This window comes from Anser brachyrhynchus (assembly GCF_964034855.1).
Source record: "Anser brachyrhynchus genome assembly, chromosome: 3".
Lineage (NCBI taxonomy): Eukaryota > Metazoa > Chordata > Aves > Anseriformes > Anatidae > Anser > Anser brachyrhynchus.
This window is the reverse complement of record NC_137696.1, coordinates 37204481-37224170: the sequence shown is the minus strand read 5'-3', so window position 1 is coordinate 37224170 and position 19690 is coordinate 37204481. Positions and strand designations below refer to the sequence as shown.

At 46.8% G+C, this 19690-nt stretch overlaps 1 protein-coding gene across 4 annotated transcripts in view; it reads right to left on the bottom strand.

Annotated features, from left to right (window-relative positions):
- The window catches only part of MDGA1 (MAM domain containing glycosylphosphatidylinositol anchor 1), a 134441-nt gene that overhangs the window by 54192 nt on the left and 60559 nt on the right, over nt 1–19690 (bottom strand). For all 4 annotated transcript variants that reach the window (XM_080587260.1, XM_080587261.1, XM_080587262.1 and 1 more), the window contains exons 7-8: nt 18991–19320; nt 15752–16045 (exon numbers count right to left, since the gene is read on the bottom strand). In XM_080587260.1, coding sequence (XP_080443386.1) covers nt 15752–16045; nt 18991–19320 — 624 coding nt within the window. The remainder of the gene's footprint in view (nt 1–15751; nt 16046–18990; nt 19321–19690) is intronic.

Genomic DNA, 19690 nt, shown 5'->3' with positions numbered 1-19690 from the left:
TAATCAGTAGTTTTTTTGTTACCATCTAACTTCATTTCCTTGCTGTAGTTTAAACCTATTGCACATCATCCCCATAGCTGGTGTTTTCATCCTAGTAATTAACTCTGACCTATCCTCGTAGCTCTCAACCTGAACAAATAACAAAAGGAGAGAAATTTTGTCCCTCTTCTGAAATCCTTGACAAATGATGTTGGCATTTCATACACATACATACCTACACATTTCCCCTTTCTCTCCTCCCTCTGCTCTTCAAGTGGCAGGGTCGCAGCTTTAGTTCCTATTTAGGTTTTTGTTTTCTCTGGGCAGAAACACTGCCTTAGAGTATTAAATGCTAGAGGAATCACATCTAGTTTGAGGAAGGAGAAAAGTAAAAGACAAATCTGAAAGTAGAGCTCTGACTCTCCTCACATGCCTGGCAGAAACAAGCAGGGCACAAGGGCCTACAAAGGGGCAGAGAGCAACAGGTACTGTTTAAAACCTTGTGAGCAGAAACAGAGCTGCTTGGCCCATTACAGCAGAACGGGCTTCCCTATGCTTCCATCCACAGTGTAAAGATTAAAACAGAGGGAAAACAACCAATCTGTGGTGTTCATAGTCCTAGGACAGGCCCTCCATATTCCTGTGAAGGATTGGAACAACTGAGAAAAGACCGATCCTCTTCCCAAGTTTGACAACAAACTTGGAGCTAGCTGAAACAGGACTTTGAAGTCCTAATTTATCCTAATGTCCTCTATATGAACCTCTCCATGAACTCCCAGTGACTTGCTGAAAGAGTTCATCGCACACATCTGAGTCGTAATACGCATTTGAAGCTTGGGCAGCACGTCCTGCTGCTGGGCAGGAGCCACCTCCTGTGTTTGAGCCACTTTGTGCCACAATGGAGTTACCCTGGGAAGGAAAACAAATACCAGCCAGCACGTTCCCTATAGCAAATCTAGCGAAAAATCTTTGGACTCCAGACAGCATTCAATTAGTGCCACTGCTAGGGCTCATGCCCAGAGTGTGCAGCTGCCTGCAAGGAATTGACTGAGTTTCCCCTTGTCTCCTCTGGAGGATCTCACAGGTAGCTCTCCCAGAAGAGCTACCAGGTAGAGGTGACTGCTGACTGCAAGTAGCAATCCGGTAACAACAGGCTCCTGTTCCATCACCAGCCGCCTGAGCAATTCAATCGCCTCCATATGTTTGGACCCTTTTAAATAAAATAACTGAAAGTTAGGGGGCAGGGAGGTTGCAGGATAAAATGCCTCTGAGAACCACAATCCTGTCAAAAGGGAGGAGAGCTTCTGCTTTAGAAATGCAATGATTTTCAGAGCCACAGGTGGTCAGAACCTTCTGCTCACAGCTGGGCTACAGTGTTACCTCACCTTCTGTTTTCTGATAGCTAAATTGGGAGCACTAGATGATCCCTCCACAGCTGCTTTCAAAACAGGCAAGCAAAACAAGAGGCAGCATAGCCAAAAGAAAAAATGTTGATTAAAAAATCAGAGCTCCTTTAATGTAAAGGTGGTGTCAGAGCTGGAAAGGGGGGAGATCCAAGCCAGAAAGAGCCTGGTAGAGGAAAAAGGGCAGTCCAAGGCAATTAAGATAATCAAATATTAACCAGCACTCCTTAATATGCTTGCTTTGAATTCTCTGCCTGTACTATTAAGCAAAAAGGATGCATGGGGCAAAACTAGACTAGGAGGAGTTAATGCAGTGGTTCTTCATTTATCTACACGGTGAAAAGAGGTCAAGCTTCCCATGAAAACTTGGCTCTTCCTCAGACTCTCCTTCAGGCCTAGTAAGGAATTTGGATCGGGGAAGAAGAACTTATCAAAGAACAACACCCAGTTCTCCATCGCTTCTCTATCTGCTGCCTCTGAGTTCTGCCGCCGACCGTTTAATACCCTGCTCTGCTAACTGTCATCATTACGCCGTTTTTCCATCCTTCACCCTTGATTGATCTTGATACATCTGAGGAAAATGACGACAATGAAAACGTAACCATTCAGAAGGAGGCTGAAAGGACGCTCAAACTAAAAGATTTATGTCAGATATTCAGTCTCGTAGATGAAGCAGCTGAGGTCAACAGATATCAAAGCAATTTTTCCCATAAGAATTAATGTAACAAGGGGGGTGGTGCGTACAGGAACTTAAGAAATGCACACAATTTAAAAACACAGGATCAGCAGATGTAGCATAGAGAAAGGAGAGGCAAGAACATTTTTTTACTATAGGCATTTTTGCTGTCTCTCTGTGGATGGTTCTCTCTTCATCACTGTCATCATCATCTTCAGATGAATCAAGATAGATCAAATCAATCAAGGATGAAGGATGGAAAAATGGATATAGATTCAGGCGCTCCACCAGATGAAATGGCTGGGGTCTTCCAGAGCAGTGACTGGCTCCAAAAAGCCAGCTGCCAAGTAGCCACCATCTCTGCCATCTAAAAGTCCTGTATTGCCTCTCCGTCCTTCACACTGTTGCCTGCATGACTTTTGAATGTGTGAGTGTCCCACGTCCCTGTGTCCAACTCCTCCTCTATTAACTAATTCTAATGGAAAAATGCACCTTCAGCAGGTTGCTGGTCACAGAAAATCACCTCTCTACACCTTGTTCCCAAAACTGGTGGCCACCTATGGTCCCTGTGGAGGCTGCGTTTTGTGTCTAGGTTGGATAATAGCAATGACACGACAGTGAAAGATTCTGGGCATCAACCAGGCCCCTGTCATAAACTGATTAAGAAAAATGGGTTGTTAAGCCATTTAGTCTCACATTTTAGAATTATTTCTCTGCTGTTTCAATAATTTAGCCTCATAGCTTCCCATGCTGAGCCTGGTGTACGCATACTTAACAACCTCATGTCATTAACAGCAAGACGTATTGAGCTACAGAGAGATCTGCTCGCACTGTTAACCAAGTATCTATTGCACAGAGGACACAAAACTAAGTATGAGGAGTTATTACAAAACGTTGCTTACTGATCCACACAACAGGAAGAACGCAAGCTTCCCATGTATATCAGCCTCCTGCTCTAACAGTGGGCAGAAAGCAGTGGCAGGAGCTGGACCAGAAGCCGGGGGAGGTGACCACCAGCTCCCAGCCAGGCCAGCAGCCTCCAGTCTCCCCAGCCATCATCAGGAGTCTGTGTCACAGGTGAGTGGAGGCTTTGGCAGCTTGTTTCTTCAGGCCTGAACGATACCAGCTGTATCAGAGGACATGGACTCGAGCTACAGAGGACTCGCTTGCCTGCTGGAAACCTCATGTCTTCTGTCTGCATCGCCACCTTGTTTCCAGACAAGCAGCACACCAACCTCACTGCTGAAGCACGCGTGCAACCCCACAGCTCTCACCTTTCTCTGCGTTAGGAAGAGCACTGTCACTTCTGACAGCTCTAGGTGTGGTGGCCTCCCAGAAATCACTCTCTGGGTCTCAGGGTCTCCTCTGCAGCCGAGGGCACAGGACGGAGGCCAGTGACAAAGCTGGCAATCATTCAAGGACAGCAGCCTGCTCTCTCGACCTCCCCATCTGGCTGTCAGCTCTGTCCCATCTCCTTTGGACTTGGACCAGGAGAAGGAAATTTATTAGCAAGCCCACTCACCGGATAAATCTGCTCTGACATTCGATTTTCCAGGCTGCTTCTGTGTCTGACCCTAAACTGGGACAGCACTGGAGAAACCACTTGGAGGAGCAGCATCCCTGCCACAGCTACTTTTTCACATTGACTGAAGAGAACTTAGGTAGCAGCGAAGATGTTCTGCAGATCAACCAGGAGTGATACACACTTCCTTTCTTCTCCTGATGGCCTCAGGTCAGAGCGGATTTTGGTCCAACAGATAAATGCCTGTAATCTGTTCCATAATGCTTCCTTTGTTCACAATCCCAACTTTTTGGGGGCACAAAAAGTCAGCCCATTACCTTCTTCATCCTCACCCATTGCATCAAGAGTTGAAACTGGATCCTGGCTTGAGTCAGTCCGTCAGCAGTTTTCAGCCTGAGGAGTTGCGGCAGTACTCACTGTAACATGGCACCCTGCTCCTTCCACCTTCTCTGTGATCGATAGCAACAGCTCCCAGAATCAGATACCCCAGGTGAAAAGGACATTTTAAAAACATTTCAACAATGTTTGCTGAGCCATCCCACTGTGGTGAGCAGAGAGAGGACATAATTCTGTGTACAGCTCTGGAAAGAACCTGCATGGACTGAAATCTGGGAATATCTGTGGCTAATTCTATGAGTAAAGCCAGAAATTAAGGGAAGACAGGCTTCTCTATGTCCTGTTTGCTCAATCTTCAAATCTTGGTCTGAACTCATCTATGCATAGATGTCAGAATTACAGAGTAACAACAGATCATAAAACCTCAAAAATGCCTTACAAAGTAGGAAAACATGGAGGAAAAAATTATTTAGCCAGGACATGGAGGGGAAGTGTGTGATGGCATTCTGTGAATACCAGAGGAGATAAAATTATTCTGTAACCTCCATGCTTGTGTAGCTTATAAGAGTAAAGATATGAACCAATTGGGTCAATGTAAGCAGAGGAGAACTTAGAACAGCAATAAACCTTTTTTTTTTTTTTTCCTCATTGATTTCAGAAAAAGAACTCATGGAAGATGAATGTGGGATGCAACTGTATAAATTAAAAAATGAATGGTGATTAATATAGTTTTATGGGTCCTTGGCAGACAAACTGGGTAGTGTTTGAGAAGGCAACAAGAAAAGTAACTATCTTGTCATAACATCCTCAGGCGTTGGAAGGATCCTGGCTTGCTTCCACACGACAGACTAATTGAAGATGTAATACTATTCAAATGTAGCCCACATTAAGCAGCTTAAAAACACATTAGCTGAAAGAGTTCAAAAAGGAATTTTAAATTGGCGCACACACCACTGCTATCTCTCTAGTGATAGGGCAGACCTCCTCTAGGAAGACTTCCCTGGTGGGATCCCATATGAAACTCTTAAGCTGGTTCTATTTCATATCACCACCAAGGTCAGAGAGACAGCCAGCCTGTTGGCATAGCTAAAGCATATCAATCACAAAGTCCCCAGATCCATCTGTGTAGCCAGCATCACACATAACCAACCACTGTTGGTGTCTAAATGACCTGGCATCCATTTGCAGTTGGGATGATGGGGTGCAGACTTTGACACAGCTCTAGAATGCGGCTTGGGCTTTGCTTCCTTCCATCCCACACAAAGGCAGTGTTTTAATGTGTGGTACATGAGAATCACCATCATTAAGCGCTTATATCAGGATAAGATAGTAACGTCTGTGGAGAACACAAAATACACAGCAGTAAATAACGTACTTGGGAGGTGTCTCATGCAGGACAACTTGGTTTGCTTGATAGAATGGGTTTACGGTAACAGCACTCAATTTGCCTCAGAAAGTGTGAAGATCTGGAAGGAAAACTGTTGAGCAGAGAATGTGTCACTCTGTCAGGACAATGACTCCAGGAGGATCCTGAGTCAATATAGCCAGCTTAATTCTGTAGTCCAAGGATGTCCAAAGCTTTGGATGATTAAACCAAAGATTAAAAAACAAAACAAAACAAAACAAATTGTGAGGTGGACATCACTGCTGTATCTGCATTGTTGAGATCATTTGTGAAAATCTGTTGAACAGGGGTGACCACCATGCTGCCAGCATGATGCTGAAAAAAAAGGGGGATATGAAAAACACGCCTTGCAGTGAATGGCTAGGAGACCCTTTCTGACTGTGTACAGAAAAAAGGCTAAGAGATTAAGAGATTACTTGTTCTGGTATCTCAGACTACACAAGAAAGAGACTGCTAATAACAAATAGTTCTTTATGTGAGAAGACAAAAGCATAAACAGAGCTTGTATTTGGAAACTGAAATAAGACGGGCTTAGATTAAGTAATGACCACTGAAGCATGGGAGTATAAATCCATTGGAACAATTTACTGAGGGAAACAACTTACTGAGGGACGCAGTGAATTCTCTGTCACTTCAGTCTATGAGTAGCTGCTGCACAAAAAATGTACAAATAGTGCAAGTTTAGATCCACAAAGGTAAATTAACCATGTTGCTCAGCTCCACTACTAAGAGTGACGACACTTGGCATTTCAATAACTCTCCTACATAGACAAACAGCACAAAAAGGTTATAAAGAGATCAGAGAGCTTTTGCTTTCTCAGCGACATCAGGAAGCTGGAGTTCCAGCATTTTGGATAGGCAGATTGGAGCACATTAGCAATTTAAAAAAAAAAAAAAGGGAAAGAAAAAAATCCCCCCAAACACCACCTTTCCTCCTCCCTTTAAAACCAGTAGATGAGCTCATTTCCATCTTTTCATTTATACATATAAACTAGTCCCTAGAAAGTCAATCAGAATGAAAACTTGTCCATTCCCATGCATAAATCTGGACTTCTGCAAGGCCTCATTACAAGCAGTTCAAGGGCAGGAATAAAAAACCCAAACCACAAAGATCTGTTCTGAATGCTGCCCTGTTTTTCTCTCACCCGCTAACTGCCACCATCATCCCATCCCTTCGGACCCATTATGCTCTTTCCAGCAAACCACCTTACACAGAGCACTGCTCCCTTTTCTTCAAGCCCCAGCTCCCTGTTTTACAGCATACCAACATATTGGCTGAAGGGCCTGAGTTACGCACATGCTGTGAATTGCTAAGAAAATGCCAGCAAAGCTAGCACTATTAAACCAATCTATATCACATTAAGCTCTTATTAGCTACTGCATTCTAGCTTATGATTACGACAGTGAAATATCTCTTTGCAATCAGCACTTGGTAGGGAAAACTCCTGTTCTGTGCAAATGCCACTCTTATTTATTGTTCTCTTGACCTCAGTCTCAGCCACTGTCAGGAACCCATTAGTTTTGGCACTCCAACCAATCCCTCCCATCAAACATGTGGCTGACTTGGACCCAGAGTTGCAGCATATTTGGAATGGATGAGATTTACAGCCCTCATTTCATCAGACATAAGCACAGGTCACAACAGATCAAGAGCCTACAAAGGGTCAGCTGGAATGGCCTTAAATTGCCTTTCTTTCCTCACCAGCAGGGATCTACCCCGGGTGCCTCTTCCCCACAGAAATGGAGCAATTTTCAGTCTCTTCTACTTCCCATTCATCCCCCTGCAGCTTTGGCAAGCAGCAAACACTCAGAAGTCAGCTTCCTCCCAGTCAACAGTAATGAAAAATTTCCATGATTTCCCGCGATCGCACATAACCCCAGAAACAAGGACTCCAAAATCATGCAAAATGCAACAGGTGTGCATGCAACTAGGAAATTTAAGCATATCTGTCAATCCCAGGGACCAATGAGGGCTTTGCAAGGTTTATCACTGGGTTCATGAAAGAAAACTGACTGTTTTATCTGAGTCCTGGAGACCAATTAAATCCAAATCAGAAGCAAAAACTGAGGTAGGGTACGAGCGTGTGCGCACACATGCTTATTTGTGTTTGCAATAGAGACACACAGAGAGAGAAATCAGAAACTATATGAAGTGAAATAGGGTGAGAGGTGCATGTTGGAAATGTGATCTCTGTGCATCGAGAAAACAGTTTCCTGGCTTCAAAGAAAAAATAGTCTATTTCTCAGAGACAGCCCCAAGTGGAAAAGCACAAGCTTGTAACTGAGCATTTTCTTCCCCACAGAAAGCTCCAAAAAGACTTACACCTTTCCTAAAAACTGAACCCTCAGTCCCCCAGTACCGTGTCCCAGACAGAACTGGTGGCAGGAAGACTTCTTAAGCTACAAAGAAGCCTGAACACTTCTGAAATGTAATTCATATGCAGACAGTTTCCCTGCAGGAGTGACTGTAATTGGTGCTGTTTCGGAGTTTGGGGTAAGGATGTCCACAGCTAATTACAATTCAGACCCCTCCCTGGGATGCTCAGATTCCCCTTAGGTTTTCTGTTCACACCGGGAGTGCTTCAGAGGGACTTCCCTGCACAAGACCCCTCTTCAAAGGCGACTTTGCTGTTCTCTGCCTTACCTCTACATGCCCTCTGCAGTCCTCCAGTGGGTCAGGAGGAACTAGCTCTGCTCCAGTGCCAGGACACAGGGAGGAGGTAAGGGATAGCATGGAAACCTATTCCTGCACCGTCACAGGTGCAGCCTGAAGGAGTTTGTGGCCCAAAAATCATGGGGAAAAAAAGCAAAGCCACAATGCCACGGCACCACGTAGTTTCTCTCTGGCAAAGAGGCTGGGGACAGCAGGCCTCAGCTCCCCAGGCCTAGGTCCTGTGTCAGGTCTGATGTCATATGTGTTCCCTTGCAAGTGTGGACAGCTATTTTCACCTCTCCGTGCCTCAGGCTCTTCTGCAGAGTCTAAGAGTTATTATGAGAAAATGACTTGGTTTTTTTTGCCTGCTCAGTGTCTTCCTGGTTCCCCTAGTGAGTCTGGATCCATGGCATCTCTCTCTGGGCGCTCAACGTGCTTGCTTCCTGGTCACCAAGAGGCAGGACTTGACAGGGACAGGCTATTCCCTCGTTTTCCCCCTTGTGATCCCAGCCTTAAAATGAGATCTGACAGCAGTTTTCTGACTCCCTTCATCTACCACTTTCCTTGCCCTGTGTCTCCTGTTGCCAGTGGTACTGTGCAGCTTGCAGTATAGCACATGCCTCCCCAAATCTATTTTTCTCAGGTGCTAGCAGCAGCTCTCTGTCTTGCCAGAACATATACACAAGCCTTCCCATCCTCTTAACTCCCATATCGCTAGCCTAGGTCCCCAGACTCAAGACTTTTCTCTTTCAGGAAAATCTTTAAACCACTATCTGATCTTGAGCAGCACTAGATGTGGTGGTCAGCCCTGAGAGGGTCACAGTAGGGAAGCAATTTTCCAAAAAGAGTTGACCAACACTGTCTGCCACCCACTATGTCTGTGCAGCTCTTGTCTCTCCTTTCCTGCCAAAATGGTATAGCTTGGACATCTCTCTCACTTGATAAAATTAAGTTGCTCTCCCTAAAGAGTCTGGCAAAAATAAAACAGAATAATGGCAGCTTATGGAAAGCGTATTTGTTTCTCCCAGCAGTGACTGAGAAATGGATTAGCTGATTTAAACTGGTTGTCTTCTAAGCAAACGAATTCATCTCTCTAGGTGAGGAGCTCTCACACAAGCTTTTACTCATCCTCTCGTTACAGCCACGGAGGTGTTTAGAGATGAGTAATGAGCCACAGAAAGGCTGAATGGCAGCACAGGCAGGCTGCAATCCAGGTAGCAGATCCAGCTCTCCCCTCTTAGGAGGGCTCCCCACCTTCCTGAGGCGCACATCTGGGTGTCACCGTCTCTTCCCTCATGGACATTTTCCCAGGACACAGTAAAGAGGCCTCATGGTGCTTTGCAGAGGTAAATCTGAAAAGCTCTCAGGATGCAAGGGAGACTTCCCAAGAAAACCTCAGTTAGTGGCAGCACATGGGAACCTTTCCCATCAGGCAGCAACCAGCGAAGAGACTAGGGTCCTGCAGAACAAGTCCTAACTGCTGTGTGCTGAAGGGAAAAAAGTCAGGCAAGCCAAAATTCATACAACTGCTTTACCCTGGGAAATATTTTTTTTCCTCCAAAGATTCACACACCAAATGCTACAAAAAAAGCAACATAGGGAGTCCTGGGGCTTTGATCCGTGAAGATAAAGACTGCAAAGGCAGTCACAAAGAAGGTTTTGGCTGAGCATCCCTTGGCATGTCAGACTAGCTGCCCCTCACAGCCATGAGGCTGGCAGGAGGGTAGGGCCAGCAGGTCCTAGACAAGCAGGAGCCATTCCCTCTTAGGCCACATTTGGTACAACCCCATCTCAAGATTCAATTTGAAACCGATGTAAGCACTGTCACAGTCTCTGTCTGCCAGGCCCCAGGCCCAATAGATGGTAATTGTTAAAACAAATCCGAGGCCAGCTAAGCCTCTGTGGTTGTTACTGTGCTCTGAACCATGGCCATTTGGATTTATAGCCATGACGGAGTAAAATGGATTCCTCCTTCAGCCCATCCTTAGACTGACAACCCTAATTACTTGTTAGCAGCCCAGGCACTGGGCAGCAGAGTGAGCAATCCTCATGCTGTAGCGCTGAGGACAGGGCTGTATGCACAAACACAAACTCGGAGCAACATAATCCCAGACGCAGTGCTGCTAGCGGAAAATGTGTTGACAATCAGGAACAAAACTCTCTGCTCTTAACAAGGGGGTTTATATGTGTTGATAGAAACACAGAAATAATATATACTCTCAGCTTAGATACACAAAACTGTATAACAGATTAGGTGGGAAACAGGGAGGATTTCCATCAGAGTGGGACCAGACGACGGGTTCAGGCGTTGTTTGTTCAGGCCGCTGGGTTGAGGTCAAGTCCATGACTGCAAATGATTTTCTTCTCCCTAATGAAGGTCTCCAGATTTGCAAACACTGAATTTGCAGAAAGCACAGTTTGCCCGTGACTTTGAATGCAGAAACCTCTTCCCCAGAACCTCAGGTAATTCTTAAACCTTTGATGGCTTAATATGATCCAGAGCACTCCAGAGCTCTGTTTGGCATGAGAGCCTAGGGTTACCCTTTTACCCTTTTTTGGGAGCAAGACCCGCAGGATATAGTGCAATGATATTGGAACATGAGTGGAAGGGCAGGAAAGACCCAGCCACTCTAAGGGTAGAAAAATCACCTCCTGCCCCCAAGTTAGCTTCCCGACTGCGCTTGCCAGCTTGGAGGAGGGTGTCAGAATAGACTTCACTGATGAAATTAATAATAATAATAAAAAAAAATACAACTACTATTAATAAATGTACTCACAAATGAATCCAGCCAAGTCTAAAATTCTTAGCAGATGGCTCCACACTCCAGCTCACGTGGCCAAGCAGCAAGATGGATAAGCCAGCTCCGTCAGAGATATGGGTCAGCTCTGGCCAGGGACATCTCCTTTCTCTTAGACTCCCTTCACATGAGCAGGGAGAGCTTCAGGGAGCTCTCAGGGGCCAAATGTCCCATCCTAACTACCCTGAAGAACCATCTCGAAGCCAGAAGCATGTCTCAAGAGCATTTTTAACAGAGCAGTTAATATCCATGCTTCTGTTTCAGAGGGGGTGGGACACCTGCAAAGAGCGCTGACACTGAGCAATGGCTTCAACAGTTGATCGAAACAGTTTAATGTGTTTCTGTTTCCAGTTGCTTGGATCCAGCGATGCTTCTTACTTATTTACAGTATCACTCCCTCCTCTCCTCCCTGCTCTTCTGTTTGCTACATAGATAACGGGAAATTGATGCTGACTATTGCCCGTCTGAGCACTGCCAATGGGTTCAGGAGGATTTTAAAGAGGAATAAGTCAACAGGGTGACTAAGAATAACATTTGCCAGCATGTGAGCCCAGATGGGAAAACAAATCCTTGCATACCCGAACATTTCTTTAAGTGACAAGGGCAACAGATGCCTCCACAGGACATATTCTGGCTGCCTTTCAGGTAGGGGCAAAGCCAGACTTTCTCGTCACTGGCCCTGTGGTCATTCCTATGTCTAGGAATAGTCACGTCTCCTGAAGTCCTGTTAACTGTGATAGCTGCCCTTCCAAAGAAAAATGTTGGTCTACTTTCCTGATTGCACCTAACATTCATTATGCTTTGAAGTTAAACACAATAATCCACCTGCTGCTGTGTGTGACAAAACTCAACCTAAGGGCAGTAAACCTAATTCTTTGGAGATCAATCCCAGGTGATTGTGGGCTATTATTCTGAGTCCAGAAGGGGCCAAGTTCTCAGGCCATGTTATTAATTTTCTAGTCTTTCTTCCTGCCAAGATGTCACCTGTAGTGTGACCCAAAGATGAAAAACAGCATCAGCTTTCAGACTGGACTATCCAAAACAAGGTCAACTCTACGTAAATATTCCCTTCTTTCTCTTCACTTCTTTCTCTGAGCACTTAGAGATACCAAGATACCAATTTCTGCCTAAGACAAGAATAGCACCAGCAAAAGTCAGCTTATCCAGTAAAAAGAATTTGGTGAACTAATTACTTCTCTCAATAGAGGAGAAGGGTGCTCTGCTATCAGTTTTTGGTGTTTAGCCAAAGAGAGAGAACCTATTCAGGCGTTCAATAGTCTCCCCTCAAGCAAGGGCCAAGTAGCAAGTAGCAAGTGCTGTGAGGATAAACAGATCAGAGGGAAAGTACTGGAGGTGATGTATCAAGGATTAGGTATGATGAGGAGGGCAGGGTTTGGACTTTGACAGAGCTGTCTAGCAGTTTTATGACATGGTCAGGACTGAAAAACCTTCAGGACTGACACAATATCATGTAACAGGGTAACGTATGGGGACTGAATTTTATACCACAATGTTTTATGAGGCTCCTAGAAAGCAAACATAACATCACCATGATAAGATAGTCATCTCAAAGGCCAGTTATTGCGAAGGCTAGAGTTTAGAGTTACTCCTGTTCTTTGTAATTCGTGGAAATGCTATTTTAGACAGGCTTTCAGGATACAGGTATATATTTTTTTTCTTCAATTTGCTATTTATATGCTTGCTAAATTTGCATCCAGGTAGCATCCTTTTCACTGATCCATGCACACACACTTTTTTTCTTTCCTCTTTTCATACATATTGGCTCAAATGACACTTTTTAAACCAAAACGCACAGAACGCCGTACATTTTCAAGCCCAGTATGTGTTTTACTGCCTTATGCTGATCTCATCTACACAGGGTGACCCAGTCCTGATTTTAAACCCACCTCTGCAGAAGATTCACTTTGCTGCTGGGACTTTTTCTTGAGTGAATACCTAATCCTGGAAAAAGGCTTGACAACAGCATTAGCAATAGCATCGATATTATTAACAACAGTACTCTGCCCTTCCATGGCTATTTTTATTCCAAGATTTCAAAGTGCTGTGTTTATTATGCCTCACAAATCCTCAAAGAGACAGATCAGTTTTATTCGTGCTTTAAAGATATAGGAAAAGACAAGAAATTGTCGCTCTGTGTGGCAGCTAGGTTCCCAGGAGTTCCGACAAGCCCAATGTCTCGCTCTAACCAGTATATAACATTTCTTTATCTTAACCACAGAGCTATGAGGCTGCAAGGACTTTCACAAACTTATTAATCTTCCAAACCCCTACAGTTCAGACCAAGAAGTCGAGGGAACAGACCATCCAGCCTGTCAGAGAGCTGATGATAGAAAATTACTGCCTATAAGATAAAAGAAGAACTAGTTTTTCAGCTTGCAAAAAAAAAAAAAAAAACCACTTTTTTTTTTTGGGGGGGGGGGTGACAGCTGACTTGTTCTTTTTGTCTTCTTGTTCTCTCTCTTTCCAATACTGCAGTGCAGTTGGCAAAGCCTCTTTGTGGGCTAGTTTGCTACAGCACAGAACTATATGCATGAGGGTGAGGGGAGAAAAAGAAAAGAAAAAAGAAACACAGAAACAGGTTCTGACATCTAATCAGATCTGCTGTATTGATTTTGCAACTTTAGCTTTGGAGCAAATCAGAGAAACAGCCACATTATCACCCAGAATTCGCTCTTCCCTTGAGCGAGCCGGTTCAAAGGGAGCTCATACAAGCACACACAAAGGCACGTCCGCATGCACACACACACACACACATGCACGCGGCCGCATGGATGCACGTCACCCGCGCGGGCTCTCCGGTGGGAAGCGCTCATCACGGAGGCTGCAGAAGCCACACGATCCCCATTTCCAACAAGATGAGAATTCCAGAGCAAGCGAGCAGACTAATGAGCTCCCCACGCTGCAGAGCAGCGTTTCAATTAACCACCGCGGCCCCCGCCGCCGCACCCAGCGCCTTCCAGCTGCCTGAACAAGGAGGAGAGGCACAAGCAGGGACTATGCACTTTGTTGTTGGCTTTTTTTTAGGGGAGGGGAAAGGGATATAAAGGGGATGGGGGCAATTCGTGCCCTACTTTCTTGCTCCACGGAGGATGCCACTCTTACCTGGGTTAGATCACAACAAAGCGTTGGTTGGCCTTGGGAAGAGCAATAGGAGGAATATGTTGAGTTGCTCTTTACAAAGAAGTTCATTGCATCTTTACCTTCTTGTGGGTCACATTTGGGGCTCTGCCCCAAAACAGCTTCTGGTTTCTACCTACAGCGTATTGCTTGTGGAGTCATGTCCACCCCCTTCCAGCCCAAGATTCAGGGCTGTGATTCCCCTCCAGACTACCTAGCAAGACTGGATTCAGCCCAGGCTGGGCATTGCCCCTCCCTCTGCAAGGGCAATGACAGGCAGTGGGGACCACACGGCCTTCAAACACCACCTCTGAACCGAGGACACCAGAAGATCTCATGGTTCTTTGCTCCAGAGTGAAATTTTGTTGCATCTCCCATCAGTTCTTGGGGTGAAAGAGTCACCCTTCCTGCTGTGTGCCTCTCCCAGCCTGCCTCCCAAAACAGCTTAAACCAAGACACCCATGTCCACCCTGCTCAGGGGAAGCTTCTCCATCCACACTTACCTCCACAGAAATCTGCACACATTTCTGTGTCCCTGTGCTGTGATTCGATTGCTGACATGCTCCCAAATGAACAGACCGATCATTTTAAAAGGGGGTTCTTTGAATATGCAAAGTGCTTGCAGGATCTGGCACATCTTTTGTTACTGCTGTGCTCCCACCAGCTTGAATCAGCCAGCAGCGTGCCTGCTTGGCTGCAGACAGGTTATCTGCTTCAGTCTTGCTTCTCCTCTCCCCGGGGATCAAGCCAGGGAGGAGTGTGGCAGCGTGTCTAATGAGTGCTGCTGTGCTGTGCTGTGCGTGGATGCTCTTCAGTCACAGCCCAGAGACAGCATGCCTGGGTGCAAATTAACCTGCTTCTACCATCCCACACCTGCCAGATCCATGTTGCTCAGAGGATTTCAGCCATCCCGCTATCCCAACAGGATGAGGTCTTCAAGGCAGGGCTGTTCCTGCAGTCACTGCTCCTTCCAGATTGAGGCATTTCACCCCGCTGCCTTCACCCTGATTCAAAATCTTGAAGGAGACAGCACAGACCCTCTGCTTCTGCCTGTCCCCAGCATGTCAAAACAGACCTCGACACCACAGGAGCACTCCTTTACCTGGAGGTAGGAGCTGCTGCAGGGAAAGGATGCAGTCACCCCATGCGGACACCAGCAGCATCCCTCCCTCCACACTCACCTTTACGCACAGATATCACTGCCAAGTGGAGCTGCGAATGTCACCCAGCACCGAAATCACTCAATACACCACACGCTACGAATCAGTTTTCTGTTGCTTACAGCTTTGCTGCACAGAAATGGGGATTATGCAGTCCGTAGTAGGGTCTGCCTACCACTGCTTTTTTGGCAAAATGTGTCAGGCATGTCCAGAAGTGACAGCTGTGGGAACTTAGTTGCAGAAAGCGTTATGGGGTAGAAGTGGTGTCATTGACATTCATTTGCTGTCTTTTGAGTGCTTGACTTCACAGCCTTATTAATATGCCCTGAAGATATTTTGCACGTATGTTACGCACGCAAATGCACACCCTGCAAAGCTGCTGTTCTGCAGTCATCCACTGATAGGGAAATGGGAAGCATCGTGTACGAACACACACAACACCCCTCCCTTCCACTTGCATCACACCGCCCGTACGGTATCCTGCCCTTGCCTTCTGCAGCCAGGCCAATTAAATACAAACTGCTCAAAGGTCCCCAGACAAAAGAGACGTGTCGGCTCAGCCCAGTAAGAAAGGTCAGCCCTGCCTGAAAGCTGCACAGTGTGTCAGAGATGCTTAGCCCACATGCTTACGCACACACAGGCATTCAGACCGGCGCCCCAGGACTGTATGGTTATACTCACACTGCACGTTGAGCTGCACCAGGGCTTCCCGGGGTCTGATGTTAAAGCCATTGTACCTGGCTGTCTGACACTTATAGGTCCCGCTCATGTCTCGGCTCACACTCTCCAGGCGCAGCTTCCCATCATATGTCTCCGCCGTCATTGTCCCTGAAGGCATGGGGGTTTCCTTATCTACCCGGGACCAGATGATGGGTGGCTTGGGCTTCCCTCGCACCTCGCACTGCAGCTCAGCCCTGGAGCCCTCCCGGACGGTGATGGTGGACTGGCCCTTGGGGACACTGATGGTTGGTGGCACTAAAAGGGACATAAGAAGGGACTGGTTTTACACTTAGTTTCCAGCATGTGAGGAATATTCTTGAGATGCGTGTGTCTGCATCACACCAACAACCCTGAGAACTACTTAACTTGACACTGGTCACACCAGTGCTACCCCTATAGGAACACAGTGCCCATGTAAATCATCCTACAGGACCTGAAGCTGCAGGGCACCAAGGAAGATCCCGAGCTTCTCCAGGAATTGACCCCTATGGGAATGGAAAGTGCCAGCTTTACTTGGATATCCCCCCAGCTCCCACTTCTCTGGATGAAAAATGCTCTCCAGCAGCAGGGCTAGCACTGATGAACCCAAAACCCAAAGCCTCTTTGATCCATGTCTCCACTTCTGGTCAGTTAATTTCCCAAATGGAAGTGCAAAATTTTGACCCAGAAATAAAAGTTGTATCTGCCAAGGCACCTAGTCCTCTTGCACAGGTGAGACCAAAACCAAGATTTATAGGATTAGTGTTTTGCAAACCTCCTGCCTTGCCAGACACCCATAAGCCCTGTATATTTTACATTGAGATACATATTTTGTTGGTTATCTCTGGCTCACATGAGAGAGGGGTTCCAGTAAAGATCACTTCTGTGCATCCTTCCAGGCCAGACTCAGAACAGATCACTGAGCCAGAACTGCTGCCTATTGGGGGCTAGAGCCGATGGCACAGCAACACTCAAGAAATACTCAGCTATCAGTTGGGAAACAAAACTTTGCTGATAAACAAAGCTAAAAGAAACCTACCAAAACAAATGAGAAAAACAACCCAAGGACTGCAGCTAAAAGGAGCAGAGGTTACAGTGGGAAGAAGTTTGTTGTTCATGTCCCCAAGTCCACCAAGTTCCCCTTCCCAGGAAGGGGAAGCTCATGCCAAAAAACATATTATGTTGACATTTTATTTGTATTAGGCTTCAGAATTAAGAGTTCAGCTAAGGCAAATATGGAAGCAATTATTTTCTGAAAGCTCCTCTTTCAGCCCTTCAAGCTGACAGTGGTAACACTTGGATTGACACTTCCATAACCACAAGGGCTACGTACTTCATTTCCATTTAAAGAAAAGTTAAGGACTACAGAGGCCATAACAAGCTGTATTAGCTCAATTCAGCTCCAGCAAAGGAGATTGTGCTACAGTAATTGCACACGTTACAGCCCACAGCAGCTTTAGAGGAGATTTAGGATGGCTCCAGCCCCGTCTCCCGCAGCAGTGACCTCCCTATGCAACAGGGAGGCCACATTTTCAATTTGCAAGTCTCCCATGGGCTGGGGAACCTCATCACTCCCTGTCCTGAGCAGCGCCACGGACGACAGCGCTCTTGGTGCCGACACCGCCAGCAGCTGTTCACCTGGCGAGAGGCAATTTTCTCCATGGGGAAAAGCTGTAAATTGTATTTGGAATTTTATTTTATTATTTTTTTTAATTAAAGTTGTCTCCTTGGAAGCACTCAGCAGAAGCTGCCACCTTGGTGAGCATAGGCTTTGTTTGATGGGGAAACATGAAGCTGCCCCTGCTGCCCTCCTGCACTTATCCTGTGCTCTGGGGAAAATCCACTGGGTTTTTATTTAGGAACAACGTGTTGGAAGTGGCTCAGTGACTGCTGGGGGGGGTGCCGTGATCTGGGCAGCCTCAGCTGCTGCCCATTCTGCATGGAGGGCTGCTCCAGCAGGGACAATGGTATTTACTCGCTCAGTCGCAAAGTAGCTCTGCTGGACCAGATTGCTGAAGGGAGGCTTTAAAATGCCCCCCTCCGGCAGCAGCACCCATGTGAGCATGTGGGTCTCACCTCCACCAGGAGGGCCAGAGCTCAGAGCAGCTGCCAGTGCCAGTGGCCAGCTGGCTCCTGGGCCAATACCTGCACCAACAGACACTGCCCAGCTCTTTGGTGGGATCATCCAGGGGCTCCCAGCCCTTTGCTGCTTCCTAGCCTTGTAGTCTTAAACACAACTGCACTCTGCCATCTAGTGATCTTGGGCAAAAAGGGTTGCTCCCAGCGGCAGCAGCCACACGAGGTTGGGAGACCCAGCTTTGCACCAGGACTGAGGGGTTGCTAGCAGAGGAAGCACCACCACTGACATTTGTCAGGTCCGTGGCTCAGCCTTCAGGCTCCTGCTGAATTTGGGTGCAGTCCCTCTGGGAACAGACCGGTCCCAGCATTTCTGCTGAGAGACAGAGGGGTCCTGAATCCTCAAAACAGTACAACAGCACTTTCTGCTGGGGTGCTGAAGCAAGCAAGGTCCAGAAACAACCCTGGGACCAGCCTGACTAATGGGTTCAGCACAACCAAGGACTGAGGACAAACTTCCCATGAAGGTTCAGGACAAACTCCATGGGCAGCTCATTGCCCCCAGGAGCCCTTACCAGATAACTAGCCCGATGCTGCTTTGTGTCATACCCTCATTGTGGCACAGATGTATTAGAGGGCAGAGCTGGACCCACCAACTTCTCCAGAAGCCAAAAGACAGCCCTAAGACCCTGAATTTTAGTCCCCACAGTGACTCACAAACACACCTACAGCTTAATGCTGTCCTCAGGAAGTTTTGACCCTCGATTTACAGGGAGGAGGCATTTACAACATATGGACTTCTGCAGAGAGTGCCCAAGACAGACTGAAATTGCAAGCCAGTGAACATTAAAGTTCTTCACAGAATTTGCTACGACTGATGGTACCAGTCTTCTGGCCACAGCTCTGAAAGAAAGGGATATTCCTCATAAGCAATGCCAAAGAAAGCAAAGAACTTTATTTCTCTTTTATTCCCTTCTAAGCAAAAGGACCTTTGAAATTTACTGAAATAACACCTCCGCTTTCTTCCTTCAGAATTTGGTGGCTTCTTTGAGCAGTCACACTCTAAACCTGTGGGATGGGGTTTGGGGAGAGCTGGTAATGCCAACAGCTCCCCTAAGGTCCCCAGCTGCCACAGAGGGGCTCACCTGTCTCTGAGGAGATGTTCACCTCCACGCTGAGGTCAGGAATGGGTGCTCCCTGGAAGGTGGCCACACACAGGTAGGTGCCGTAGTCACTGAACCTCAGGTCGATTATCTCCAAGCTGCAGGTCACTGGTGGGAGCTCGGGGTCATTCCTGGTGATGAGCAACCGGTCTGAGAACCTGGCTGGCTTCCCATTCTTGTACCAGGAGTAGACAACCTTCTCCTGGGGGACAGCATCCACGTGGCATGAGAGTTTCAAGTCCTGCCCTAACTGGATGGTCTCACTCTCTTTGATCACATCAGGGGTGATTTGGAACGTGGCATTCTTCATGGCTGGGACGAACACAGGTGCAAAACTATTTAGGGACAGCAAAGTGTCTCACAAGGCACAAGATAACAGCCCTTTGTTGCTCTGGAGGGCAACATCTCCATGCAAAACGTGTCCTGAGACCTTCCCCAGCTATGCTTGTGCAAGAGATCCCCAGGGCTCACAGCTGGTGGGCTGGGATCACTTCTAGCCCAGAACTGTACTATAGCCTGGGATGAGGCTGCAACAGCACTAGCACAGCTGCCGACCTGGGAGCAGAGAAGATTGCATGACAGCTTCTCCAGAATACTAATCTCTGCTAAGCATTGCACTCACCCTCAGCTGTACAAGAACAGTCAGGAAAAATGCAAGGCTGGCCCCTTCACCCAGAAAACC